The sequence below is a fragment of the Myxine glutinosa genome, chromosome 14 (genome assembly GCF_964187855.1).
Source record: "Myxine glutinosa chromosome 14, kmMyxGlut1.1, whole genome shotgun sequence".
Lineage (NCBI taxonomy): Eukaryota > Metazoa > Chordata > Myxini > Myxiniformes > Myxinidae > Myxine > Myxine glutinosa.
In genome coordinates, this window is record NC_136274.1 from 52679568 (window position 1) to 52693607 (window position 14040).

At 42.7% G+C, this 14040-nt stretch overlaps 1 protein-coding gene across 4 annotated transcripts in view; it reads right to left on the reverse strand.

Annotated features, from left to right (window-relative positions):
- CEP43 (centrosomal protein 43) overlaps positions 1 to 14040 on the reverse strand; it is a 36840-nt gene that overhangs the window by 16633 nt on the left and 6167 nt on the right. For all 4 annotated transcript variants that reach the window (XM_068135855.2, XM_068135857.2, XM_068135856.2 and 1 more), the window contains exons 2-5: positions 11577 to 11630; positions 10208 to 10262; positions 927 to 1015; positions 693 to 833 (exon numbers count right to left, since the gene is read on the reverse strand). In XM_068135855.2, the coding sequence (XP_067991956.2) occupies positions 693 to 833; positions 927 to 1015; positions 10208 to 10262; positions 11577 to 11630 (339 nt within the window). The remainder of the gene's footprint in view (positions 1 to 692; positions 834 to 926; positions 1016 to 10207; positions 10263 to 11576; positions 11631 to 14040) is intronic.

The window sequence follows — 14040 nt, forward strand, 5'->3', positions numbered from 1 at the left end:
GCGGAGACATAAAGACGAGAGATAGAGACGAGGGGAGGAAACACAGTAACCTGTAGGCAGCGAGATAGTTGAGTTAGGTTGCGTGAATGAGAGATGATGTTAATTCGAGTTGGTCAAGATGGTATGGTTACCACTTCCACACCAGGTGGCAATGTCATCAGCCGGACCTCCAAAAACATCACAAAAAAATTGTTATACATAGCTGAAGAAGGGGTCCCTTAAAGTTGCTACAAGTCCAGGTTTTATTTATCTTCAATTTGCCAACGAGATCACAGAGGTTTGGCATTACAAGCTGCACATTTACTCTCATAAAAGAGGCCTCCGAGCTTAAAAGTGCCCCTGTAAAAGGTGCTGCCAACAAGCTGCACAAGGACCAAGACGGGGCCAATGGCACATCCATAATAACAATGTGCCAGGTATTGCTTGAAAGTGGAAAGGTAGTAGGGTATGTTTTCACAAGCCTCTAGTATTGCACAAGCAACCAATACACTCAGTGGTTCCAACACCATTGGGAGTAAGAACAAACATGACCGCCCAAGGGTTAAGTTAGCATCCACAGGGTATCTACAGATCAGGGTCGATGACAAACTTTTGTGATGCTTCCCGAGTCCGATCACATGGTGGGATATTTTAGGTTGATAATAGCATCAGCAAATCGGCCTTTGTCGTACAGAACTTGTTTGATGACGCACCTGTTGCGCTGTGGGCTTGGGAGAAGCGAGTTTTCGACTTTGGCTCACTAACAAAGCCAGCAGCGGAGCATTCTTTGTCTCCTCATTCTCAGAGAAGCCCAACCTCTGCACCAGTTCATCCCGAGCCTCCAATTCTGAGGCCTGTAGGAGTAGAAGAGAGCACCAAATGGCAATAAACTGCTGCGCTAAACAAAGATACCACCCCAACAAGAACTGTCTTTCCAAACCGCTCACCATGTTGGTCTCTGGCCCAAATACGGCAAGAGTGTAGTTCAGGTTGAAGTGAGAAAGAAACTCGGCCACGAGTCCAGCGACCAACTGGCCTGAAAATACAAGAGACAACAAAGGCTGCAATATCATTCCATTCCATATTAGCACAACCTCAAGAGCTGACTGTACAACAGCAAAGCTTACGTTGAGTTTTAATGGAACTGACCACAAATAGGCCAAATTCCAGGTCTTGTGAATGCATTTCTGGTAGGCACGACCTAGGTCGTGGCCTGACATCAAAACAGGGTGGAAGCAAGAGGTGAGAGGCAGTGTTTTTCACAACATTGCTAAGATTATTGACGAGCCAAATCTATTGCTCTTGGATTATATTTCAAAACTCAAAGATGGACACTTTCATTTCAAGATGGCAGTCTCCTTTTACAATGAACGTAACCATATTGCATCCTGAAATGTGAACGGCGTGACAAGTACGGGTGACACAATCACATTTTGGCGAGAATGTCGACCCAGTTAATAAACTGTCATGCAGGCAGGATGATGGATCAATGTGTATGCCTTCCCTTGGATGAACGTTAAACTGGGCATCCCATCTGCCAGCATTCGTTGGTGGACGTTAAAAATGCTACGGTGTCTTTTGAAAATAGTAGGTGAACCATGGCTGGCACCATGAACAAATTACAAATTACTTCCCTAACTATTGGGAAGACAATAGGTGGGACCTTCCCTCACAAATCCTAACAAAAAAAATAACAAAGATCTTCCCTAACAAATAGAATTCTACCCAATCCAACCTTCACCAAGAAACTGTTTCGGTTGCACTAACACTCTTTAACAGAGTATGGTACATCAGAATAAGAATATGTGCTCCTGAAGATGTTGCTTGATTAAATAAACCCCTTCCCAAAGTCCTCAACTCTCCCCTTACCTCACTTCCTAAACTCCCCCACTACCACCCAACCCCAAATTCTCAACCCCTCCCACCCCAAAAGACTCAACACTCTCTCCCAATTCTCTGTCCCATCTGCCAACACCCCAACTCTCTGTCCCCTCTGCCTACACATTCTTAACAATCCTCTTGAGGAAGTTCATTTATTTAATCTTCTGGATTTCACTATTCTTGGGCAAACCACATTTCAACGTTGGCCTCCAAAGCCAATGGCCGAATGGGCATCCTCTGTCATACAGTCATTGCTTGGCACACCTGAACTTTTATCTACCGACAAGGCCCTTCATCCGCAGCTTGATAGAGTACCGATTTCCCCTCTGGGCTGGCTCCCCTGCCTCACATCTTACTCAGCTTGATGTCATGGAAACCAAGGCCTTCAAGATCATTGGAATCTCCCACGATGAAGCCGAGTCTATGCTTATTACCTTGCCATTACAGACAGGTAGGTGTCTTCCACCACCTCCTTTCTGCTCTTGCACCCTCTGCTCCTTCTGTGCTTTGTCCCTCACCCAGGTTTCTGCAGAGCTCGCACTGTCCATCATCAACCCCCTTCTGGTGAAACTACCTAAATGCAGACCTCCATTCATTTGTTCATCTTTTTCCCACCTCTGGAATCAACTTCCCCATTCTCTTCAATCTCATTCCTCCCTCCATGCCTTCAAAGGCAACTGTTCACCACCATCTCAGATCGTCCCCAATCCAAAACCATGATCTTTTACTTTCTACCCTTGTTAACCCCACCCAAATCCCTCCTCCTTCACATTTTCCAGTTTTCTTTCCTTGGAGTTTCCTTCTGTATCAATCTTGTCCAACCCCATCCTCTGTGTCCATATTGTCCACCCCATGCATACACGTTTTGCATCCTGTTTGTGTGTGTTACATCTTAATCCATTCAGTGTACTCGCTCTTCCTCAAGCCCCGACTACGTATACAAAAAATGTGCTGCGCGTGACAGATGGTACAGAGTGTGGATGGAGGGACATCCTTTGTAGCCCAGCAAGTGGATGCAACCAAAACAAAATGAGTTTCCACAACATCGGACAAGCGCACGCACTGAGTGACTACAAAGCTGGGACACCGTCTGCCAGGCATGTGTCGTTCGCACCAATGAAGCCTGTTATCTCGCTCTCACTGTCCCTCACCAGTTTCCTATGAACCCCTTTACCTCACCAGGAGAAGTTGTTTCTTCCTTGTCTCGTCATTTCTCTCTGTCCTACTCTTTGTCGAATGAGTAATTTAAGTGAATGTGATAGTCCGCCAATATATCGTGGGCATGTGGAATTATAGTGTACAGAATAATAATTGTGATACGTGCCTCTCACTTCTTGTTCCCCCCATTGCCTGTTTTTTTGTTTTGTTTTGTTTTTGTATACAAGATCGAGGCTCGTGTAAGAGCTAACATTAATCACAAAAAAAAAAACGGACACATAAAACATTGGGAGAGAGAGGGAAGCACATAAGTATTAGATTAGGAGAGGAGAGGGCTTGGGGAGAAGAGGCATGGGAAGGGGGGGGGGGGGGGGTGAGGGGGGTGGGGGAGGTAATAAAGCACATGGACACTGCTAGGACTTCCAGGAAAGCCGTCGGTATTTCAAAAAAGTGGATCTAGGGTGAATTAACGTGGGTAGAAAATGTCAAGGTTTTGGATGGGGCAAGATAAGAGATGGTGGTGAACAGCTGTTTTAAAGACCTGGAGGGAGAAGTGTGATTGAAGAGAGTGAGGGTGTTTGTTCCAGAGGCGGGAGAAAAGAGGAATGAAAGAGTGAAGGTGAATAGAGAGTCTTGATTTTGATTTTGGCAGTTTAACCATAAGAGGGTTGCTGGCAGATCTTGTGCGACCTGTAGGAATATTTGGGGGACAGAGCACAGACAGAGCTGGGGGAGCTAGGCCAGAGAGGAGTTGGTAGAAGACAGAAAGACAACCAACCTGCCTGCGGTGAGTGAGTGAAAGGCCCTCAGAGTTAGCTTTATTGTGGGAGATTCCAATGATTGTGAAAGCTTTGGTTTCAACAGCGTGAAGCCGAGCTAGGTGTGAGGCAGGAGCATCAGCCCAGATGGGAGAACAGTATTCCATTGAGCTGCCGATGAAAGCCTTGGATGTGGTGAGGAGCTCAGGTGTGCCAAGGAAGGACTTCGCACGACAGAGGATGTCCAGTCAGCGACTGGCTTTGGTGGTCAGCTTGGAAATATGGTTTTCCTAGGAAAGATCATGGCAGATAGTGAGACCCAAAGGCTTGAGTGACAGAACTTCTGAGAAAGGATTGTTCAGAAAGTAGATGGGAGGCTTGTCCAGTCGGTCTTTTTGGAGAGACATAGTGAGAGTGTGAGATTTCTCAGGATTGAAAGACATGTTCCATTTATTTGGCCAGTCTGTGATTTTGTCCAGGTCTGCAGAGAGTGAGGAGACTGCAGACTGCCGATCTGAGGGATGAGGAATGGAGCGGCAGAGAGTGTAGTTATTAAATGATGTTTGCATTTATTAGTCCCCGACGGGTGTACACCGGAGGGGACTATAGGTTTGCACGCCGTCCCTCCGTCTGTCAGTCCGTCAGTCTGTCAGTCCGTCACGCAAAGAACAGTTTTCCGGACTTTTTTTCTAAACGCTTAATGCTAATGATTTCAAACTTGGCACATGGTTTCCTCATGATAAGTTACAGGTCAAGTTCGAACTTCACGACGTTTCGATCATTTTTAACAAAGTTATGGCACTTTGAACTTTGGTAATTCTGATCATTCTGATGATCCTTAACTCAGTGCCATTTTAAGTTTTAATTTCCTTTAAAAACCAATTTCTCTGCAATAATAGGACCGATTGAGATACAATTTTCACCATATGATGGACTCGGTCTGTAGAATATTTTAATGGTAATTATGACGTCACAGGTCACGTGGTTCGGTCGCCATATTGTTTTTCATGAAAACACGAAAACCCTTTTTTCTCTGCAACGGCTGAACAGATCGAGGCCAAACTTTGCAGGCATAATCGCATACCCATGACGAAGAAAAAAGTCAACGAGCATGACGTCATGCGTCACATGGTTTCAGAGTTATGACGTTTTAAAGCATGAACCTTTAAAACCGAGCTCCTCCCTCATTTTTGATCCAATCGAGGGGAAACTTCACAGGTCTGTTCAGCACTAAAATGTCCTTTTGGAATTTGCGATAGGGCGCGTGGTTTGGCAGATATCGTTAATTAAACGAAAATATTTTAAAAAATGGATATCTCTTGTTTATTCTGGAGTTCTCCTCAAGCCGCACCGAGCGCCCTCAGCCTCGTCTCACGAACGTCAACCGCGCGACACAGCGCGCGCTTTCCGGAGGGGCAGAGCCAAGCCGAGCAACACATATATACACATCGATCATTGATCGTGAACCAAAAAATATAATAAATTACTGATGGTTTCAGAGTTATGACGTTTTTAAGCATGAACCTTTAAAACCGAGCCCCTCCCTCATTTTTGATCCAATCGAGGGGAAACTTCACAGATCTGTGCAGCATGTCAGTCTACTAAGATGTCCTTTTGGAATTTGCGATGGGGCACGTGGTTTGGCAGATATCGTTAATTAAACGAAAATATTTTTTAAAAATGGATATCTCTTGAATCGCTAGTACCTCAGACAGTGAGTTGGTAATAATTTATATAATTCACACAGTGCAATACACAGTGCAATATTGGTCCACGGAGCGACCTTGCAGGCTTATCAACGAGGTGAGGCGTGACACACATGTGTCTCAGCATACCTCAGATCAAGTTTGAAAACCAGCATCAACCATGCATAAATTTGCATATTCGATCATTTTTGACAAAGTTATGGCACTTTGAACTTTGGTAGGGGACATGTATTGCAGCGCAATACTCAGAATGCTTGTTAAACCTGTTTCTCACTATTGGTGCATTGGGCTGGTGCACGGTTCCTGATATGGGATCATTATAACCACGGCGTGAGTAAAAACAAGGCAATTGGGAATTGATGCGAAATCCTCTGTAGGAGCTTTGACAAACCATCGCAATACGGTTCCTTGTTGTTTGCTTGGCCTCGGATGCTAATAAACAAGAAACCTATCACAAGAGGAAGATCTCATTCATGTTTCTGTATGTCAGAAACCAAAGAAAATATCTCGTTAGCCTTCCCGCTGGACGGCGTATGGTCTCCATACGAGACAATCGGTCACTATATTGGTGATCGTGCGAGTCCAGGATTTGACCTTGAGTCACCCCACGGTCGACCATTACAACACTAACTAGAACGGCACTCTGTAGAATGCATACCTCCGCCAGGCTGAACAGTATGTGTTTTGTATCCCACTGATAGGCAGAATCTGGATACGGACCTGAACCAAAATCTATTCGGCTTGTTCTTGTCACCTAACTCACCAAGTTTAGTCATAACTCGTCCATAACTTTTTAAAATATGTTATATATCGCTTTTCGCCTGATCTCTCAATGGTGAAGAATCACTTAAAATTTAAATAATTCTTGTATCCAAATCCACATTAAGATGTCTTCACCAAAATCGAATCGATTCGTCCTTGTCACACACCCAACCGGTCCACCAAGTTTCGTCCAAATCCGTCCATACCTTTTTGAGATATCATGCTATGTCTCGGTTTTAGCCCGATCACTCAATGGTGAAGAATCGCTTTAAAAATCATACTAGCCGGATTCAAATCCGGATCTTCACCAAAATCTAATAATTTCGTCCTTGTCACATACACTACCTCTCTGCCAAATTTTGTATGAGTCCGTCCCCAACTTTTTGAGATATCTTATTCCCAGACAGACAGACAGACAAACAAACATACAAGAAATATGTCATGCATAGCATACTACTTGTGAAATCCCTAAAATAAGTTGCTGGCTTATGATGACCTCAAAAGAATTGGTGGTTGAATTCAGTGACTTGGTATGCAAATCCCCTTAAAATTTCAAGTCAATCATATGAAAATTGAGGATTTTAGAAATTTGGCCTATGTTGACCTTTTGGCCTATGTTGACCTAAAAAATAGATGGGGTTGAATTCAGTGTCCAGATATGCAAATCCTTTTCAAATTTCAAGTTAATCGGAGAAAAATTGAGGATTTTAGAAATTTGGCGTATGTTGACCTACAAAATAGATGGGGTTGAATTCAGTGTCCCAGATATGCAAATCCTTTTCAAATTTCAAGTTGATCGGATGAAAATTGATTATTTTAGAAATCTGGCCTATGTTGACCTTTTGGCCTATGTTGACCTAAAAATAGATGGGATTGAATTCAGTGTCCAGATATGCAAATCCTTGCAAATTTCAAGTTAATCGGATGAAAATTGAGGATTTTAGAAATCTGGCCTATGTTGACAATTTGGTCTATGTTGACCTAAAAAATAGTTGGGGTTGAATTCAGTGTCCAAATATGCAAATCCTTTTCAAATTTCAAGTTAATCGGAGAAAAATTTAGGATTTTAGAAATTTGGCCTACATTGATCTTTTGGCCTATGTTGACCTTTTCGTCAATGTTGACCTTTTCGCCAATGTTGACCTTTTCGCCAATGTTGACCTTTTTGCCAATGTTGACCTTTTTGCCAATGTTGACCTTTTCGCCTATGTTGACCTTTTCGCCTATGTTGACCTTTTCGCCGATGTTCACTTTTTCGCCTATGTTCACCTTTTCGCCTATGTTGACCTTTTCACCTATGTTGACCTCAAAAATACTTAGTTGTTGAATTCAGTGACCAGATATGAAAATCCACTTAAAATTTCAAGTCAATCGGATGAAAATTGAGGATTTTAGAAATTCGGCCTATGTTCACCTTTTAGCCTATTAAAAAAAAAAAAACCACCTTTAGAGGCCATTTTTCCCCGCAAAGCGGGGGTTGGCCTTTTTCGGGAACTGTGGTTGTTGTTGTTTTTCGGTCCCCTTTTTGAAGCAATGTTTTACGGCCGGATGCCCTTCCTGACGCCAACCCTTTTTGCCGCCTTTTAACGACAAGCAGGGAATTACCAGTGAACTGGTACTCAATTTGCCGACCTCGGAAGGATGAACAGGCTGAGTCAACCCCCCTGGTGTTAATTCAGCGATTGACCGGGATTCGAACCCAGGATCCTAGGTATCCTAAGCCGGCACCCTAGCCGCTAGCCCAACACCAGGGATTAGCCTATGTTGACCGAAAAATACTTGGGGTTGAATTCAGTGTCCAGATATGCAAATCCTTTCAAATTTCAAGTTAATCGGATGAAAATTGAGGATTTTAGAAATCTGGCCTATGTTGACATTTTGGCCTATGTTGACCTAAAAAATAGTTGGGGTTGAATTCAGTGTCCAAATATGCAAATCCTTTTCAAACTTCAAGTTAATCGGAGAAAAATTTAGGATTTTAGAAATTTGGCCTACATTGATCTTTTGGCCTATGTTGACCTTTTCGCCAATGTTGACCTTTTCGCCTATGTTGACCTTTTCGCCTATGTTGACCTTTTCGCCTATGTTGACCTTTTCGCCTATGTTGACCTTTTCGCCTATGTTGACCTTTTCGCCGATGTTCACTTTTTCGCCTATGTTGACCTTATCGCCTATGTTGACCTTTTCACCTATGTTGACCTCAAAAATACTTAGTGGTTGAATTCAGTGACCAGATATGAAAATCCACTTAAAATTTCAAGTCAATCGGATGAAAATTGAGGATTTTAGAAATTCGGCCTATGTTCACCTTTTAGCCTATGTTGACCGAAAAATACTTGGGGTTGAATTCAGTGTCCAGATATGCAAATCCTCTTCAAATTTCAAGTTAATCGGAGAAAAATTGAGGATTTTAGAAATTTGGCCTATGTTGATGTTTTGGCCTATGTTGACCTTTTCGCCTATGTTGACCTCAAAAATACTTGGTGGTTGAATTCAGTGTCCAGATATGCAAATCCTCTTAAAATTTCAAGTCAATCGGATGAAAATTGATTTTTGAAATTTGGCCTATGTTGACCTACATATAATTGGTGGTTGAATTCAGTGACCAAATATGCAAATACTCTTCAAATGTCAAGTCAATCAGATGAAAATTGAGGATTTTAGAAATTTGACAAAGTTGGTGACCTTTGGCCTATGTTGAGATTGTTGACCTATTGACATTTTGACCCCAAAAACAATAGGCTTCTTGCTTATGACCAACTCTACTATTTGGTGAAGTTTCCTGAAGATCAGTTGAAAATTGCGACCTGTAGGCGACTGACATACAGACAAACAAACAAGAAGATGTCATGCAGAGCACGATACTTGCAAAATCCACCGATACTTGCATGGATCAGCATGTCCCAAAAAAGGATGACATTGATCCATCAAATTGTCCATTTCATCCAGATTAAAATTGACGATCTCGATCAAAGCTCGGGTTAATAGGAGAAAAGTGACGATTTTTCAAATGAAAATGGATAATTTTAGAAGTTTCACCTTGAGTTGACCTTTGACCTTTTTACCTCAAAAATAGATGGTTTCCCTATTTAGAGACTCGATGTGCAAATGATGTTCAATTTTCAATTCAATTGGTTGAAAATTGATGGTTTTTTCAGATGAAAATTGATGATTTTGGAAATTTGACCTTGAGATGACTTTTGACCTCAAAAATAGTTAGATTTCAAATTTAGTGACTCAATATACAAATGCTGTTCAATTTTCCAAGTCAATCGGACTAAAAAATGGCGATTTTAGAAATCCGACCTCCAGATGACCTTTGACCTCAAAATCAATCGGCTTCTCAATTGGAACGACCTCTACAACTTCGTGAAGTTTCGTGACGATCGGTTTAGAATTGTGACCTGTAGGCCTGTGACAAACAAACAGACAGAATAACAAACGCAACCGACCAATATACTTGAAAAATCTTCGATTTTGCAAGTAACAAACAGACAGACAGCCAGACAAAATAACACACAAGACCAACCAATATACTTGAAAAATCTTCAATTTTCGCAAGTAACAAACAGACAGACAGGGGTGAAAACATAACCTCCATTCACCTTCAGTGGCATAACCTCCATTCATTCACCTCCGTGGGCATCTTTCTTCAACGCCTCTCCCAGGTGCAGGAGTTTTACATCAATATTGCAGTAAAAACCGCAGCTCAATATGCTTTTCAAATCTCCTACATTTGCTTCAATAATGGAGTCGAAACAGAGTATCCGTAAGGGCAAGCCTGGCCTCGAGCGCTGCTAACCGTTCCTATACATCTGCATGCAGGCATTCACTTCGGCTAGTGCAGTGGAAGTAAAAATTATTTAATTAATCCAAAAAGGCTATTATTAAATCATAAAAAGAAAAAGGTTAAAGCAGAGCTTAAACGATCACAATCATTTAAAAGGCTCAAGAGGAGTTTACCATCTTTCGTGGCAAGAAATGATTTGAGATGCTCGTTCACCAGGGGAGTTTTGTTCTGCAAAGTAAAATAAATAACTCATCACGAAACTCATGAATAACCAAGGTACACTTTCCAGAAAGTGGTTTCTAGCCAAGACTGGTTCTTCTTGAGCAATTGGTCAAACTCTTTATTATCGCTGTAAATCCCCACTTCTGACCCTAATGGTACAGTATCACATTTACTTACTGAATTCTGATTGTAAAAAGTCAACCTTTACTGCCAAAAAATGTGATAATGTGGAAACTCTTTAACAATGCCACCGAGCTCATATTTTTGGGGGGGAAATTTACATTAAAATGTATCTGTAAAACACGAGCAAAGAATAAAAAGTAACTACGGTCTGTTTATCAAGGGTTTATTTGCTGAACTGCAAAACCTGGCTCCAGCTGAGACATTAACAAATGTTAAACCACTTAATCAAATCAATGTAACAATGGAATCTCAATGTTTGAAGTAAAACTGAGCAATTGCTGAATTTCAATTTTACCAAAACAAATACCACAAAATATTTTCATGTATAAACTGCCCTGCAAAATAAAGTGAACAATCCTGATTGTAAACAAACTTAATTTTAACAATCTCTGATACAACACAATCAAGTCGAGTAAATATATTAGTATCTGGTAACATTTCCTTTAGCATCATACAATGCTTGGACGTGTGAAGACATCAGATCGGTGATATTGCAGATTTTGTCAAATGTGGAGTAGATTTTGTTGCAGCTCTTGTGTATTGCTTGGCAGAGGTTGGCTTTTCCGCAGCTCCCAATCCATATGTTTCCAGGTGTGGTGGAACACATTTACTGCAGGAAGATGGTGCCAATGCCATACTTCCAAAACCACATATATACATAGACGTGGGCTGCAGCTTCTTCCCTGGACACCACAGAGTCCTGACATGAATGTATCTAGAAACATATGGATCGGGAGCAGTGGAAACGCTGACCTCTGCCAAGAAATATCCGAGAGTTGCAACAAAATCTATTCCACATTTGGCAAAGTCTGCATCAGGCAGTCATGTACAGAATATCATTGATTTGATGCTTTCAAGGGTTCTAACAATACATGATCCAAAAGGACACGCGAGCAGATACATGTCGACCATTTGATTGTGTTTGCATAATAGATTGATAAAATAAAGCTTGTTTCCAATCATTGGTGTTCCTTTTATGCTAGCAGGGCATTGTAGAACAGAATTCCTGAAGTTAGCTCATAAACTTCCTAATCGCAATTTCATAAACACGTTTATAAATCCAAACGTTTGGGTGAAGAGGTTGCTAAACTAAAACAAATCTCAAACCAGCAGAGCATTTCTGCTCAATGAACTCACCTGAACCCTTTCTTGCTCTTCTAGAGCTACAAAAACCGCAGCTCGCAACTCAGCCTGAAAACAAAGAACGTTCATGTCTAACCAAGCAACCACAATTTTACAAGAATACTTCCTGACAGAAGAGAAGAAGACTGACTCATCCTTAATGATTCATTATAATAGTTGATAGATTTTCCTGCAATCAAAATACAAAACAGGAACAAAGTTCCAGAAATCTAGGCTACCACGACAATAAGTCTTACATTTCTCAAAGCAGCAAACAAACTTGCACCATGTTTGGTGAAAGGAATTAATATGAAATTTTCCATCATCACATTGACGATGGTAAGAATAACGGTCACGACGATTGAAAAAGGAAGTTAACAAAAAGTCTAAATGCCCAACTATGCCATACACCAAGGGTTGACAACAGGTTATGAGTGCCTATGACAAAAGTCTAATTTTCTTTTGGTGGAAGGGGAGAAGGCCGAGGGGATAAGTTTCAGGGATCGAACAAAAGAAGAAGAAGAACCACCTTTAGAGGCCATTTTTCCCCACAGGGCAGGGGTTGGCCTTTTTTGGGGCACCGTGGTCCCCTTTTTGAAGCAATGTTTTATGGCTGGATGCCCTTCCTGCCGCCAACCCTGTTAGTCGCCTCTTGCGACACACAGGGAATTACCAATGAACTGGTACTCAATTTGCCAACCTCGGAAGGATGACAGGCTGAGTCAACCCCCCTGGCGTTAATTCAGCAATCGACCGGGATTCCAAACCAGGATCCTAGGATCCCAAGCCGGCACCCTAACCGCTAAGCCAACACCAGGCTCAAACGATTTCAGGGATCGAACGTGGAAGCAAAAATCTCAATCCCGAGTATGTCCACATTCAGCAGCAAAACATTGCACCGTCATCACATTGACCATATGATCACTCAAATCTTGGCCTGGGGAATGGCATTCCATTCCTGAATAGGATCCTCTTCCAGCTCATCGAAGCAACTGTGGCTGTCTTGGCAAGGTATGAATGTGACGATCATTGATATCCCAGAGATGTTCAATTGGATTAAATCTGGCGAGATGGCAGGCCAGGGTGTCATGGCATTTACCTTGGCATTGCAAGAACGCTCCTTGTTCGATTAGCCCTGTGAGCAGGGGCATTATCATACAAAAATAATATTCCTGAATCATCTTTTTGGTGTGAAAGGTTTTGAGAAATACCATCCCACATCATGACACTTCCGATTCCAAAATTTGCAGTTTCCTGGACACAGACTGGGGCATTTCGCTCATCCGATCTTCTGTAGACCTTTGCGTGGATGTCACAATGTATGGATGTAGACGTGTGTATGTACGTAGCAGTGTTGTAGTCGAGTCCTTGGCGTTCCAAGTCCTTGGCGTTCTGAGTCCTTGGCGTTCCGAGTCCTTGGCGTTCCGAGTCCTTGGCGTTCCGAGTCCTTGGCGTTCCGAGTCCTTGGCGTTCTGAGTCCTTGGCGTTCCGAGTCCTTGGCGTTCCGAGTCCTTGGCGTTCCGAGTCTGAGTCCTGTGCTGAGAGTGTATTGTAATGTGGCAAAAATAGCGAATATATTTGTCCTTATGCATTATGTAAATGAACACAATAAAATATCAAAACCTTACTGCAGGAGGGTTTATTCTCGAATCCACAACAAATAAACGAACACAAGGAAATTCAACAATAATGGTTTAATGAAAATAAATGCAAGGCGAAATAAAGGTTGAGGTAGAATAAATTCTACTTTGAGGGACCCTCCAATTCAGACACAAAAAGAGGCAAAGGGAAAGATAATACAATTAAATGTTCCTTTTCGTGCCGGCACTTAACTGTGGCCTCAAAATGGTGCTCGTGGTGAGGTCTGCAGTACAAAGTGGCCCAAAGCCGCTCGCGCGGGAAACACTCCAACAATGGCACGGAGTCGCTCTCCACAGCGCCACAAACGTCAGGTGATTTGTGCAGGCAGTCCTCTTTCGCTCTCCACTCGGTCCTAAGTGCCAAGAGCCCCACAAACTGCTGCCAACACCTTCTCCTCACGATCGAAATGGCTAACACCGATCTCTCTCAGCACCAGGTCCACACACACCAAATGCCACTGCCTTCCTCCTCGATCATCCAACAAGACTCATGAGCGAGAACCAAGAGACACACTCTTCTTCTTTCCTCCCACACAATCCTGCCCACGCATCCAAGAGCACCTTACTCTCGTCAAAAATGCACCAAAAAGGCCAGCCTTCTCCTCACAGGCGCAAACCAAAAATGGCCAACCTTCCTCCTCCTCCTTGATGCAAAAACCCCCAAGAGCCCAACTGACCAATGGCCGAAACCACCCCATGGTCGTGCTCGACCAATGACGAACTTCGGGGCATGGCCTGCCGGTTACGATCCTTTGGAGGCGGGGCTTAGCCCGATCGGGAATGTTCTGGGTTCTGTCGGCAATTGTGTTGGTTATTGTTGGTTAATGGAGGTGGTTGCA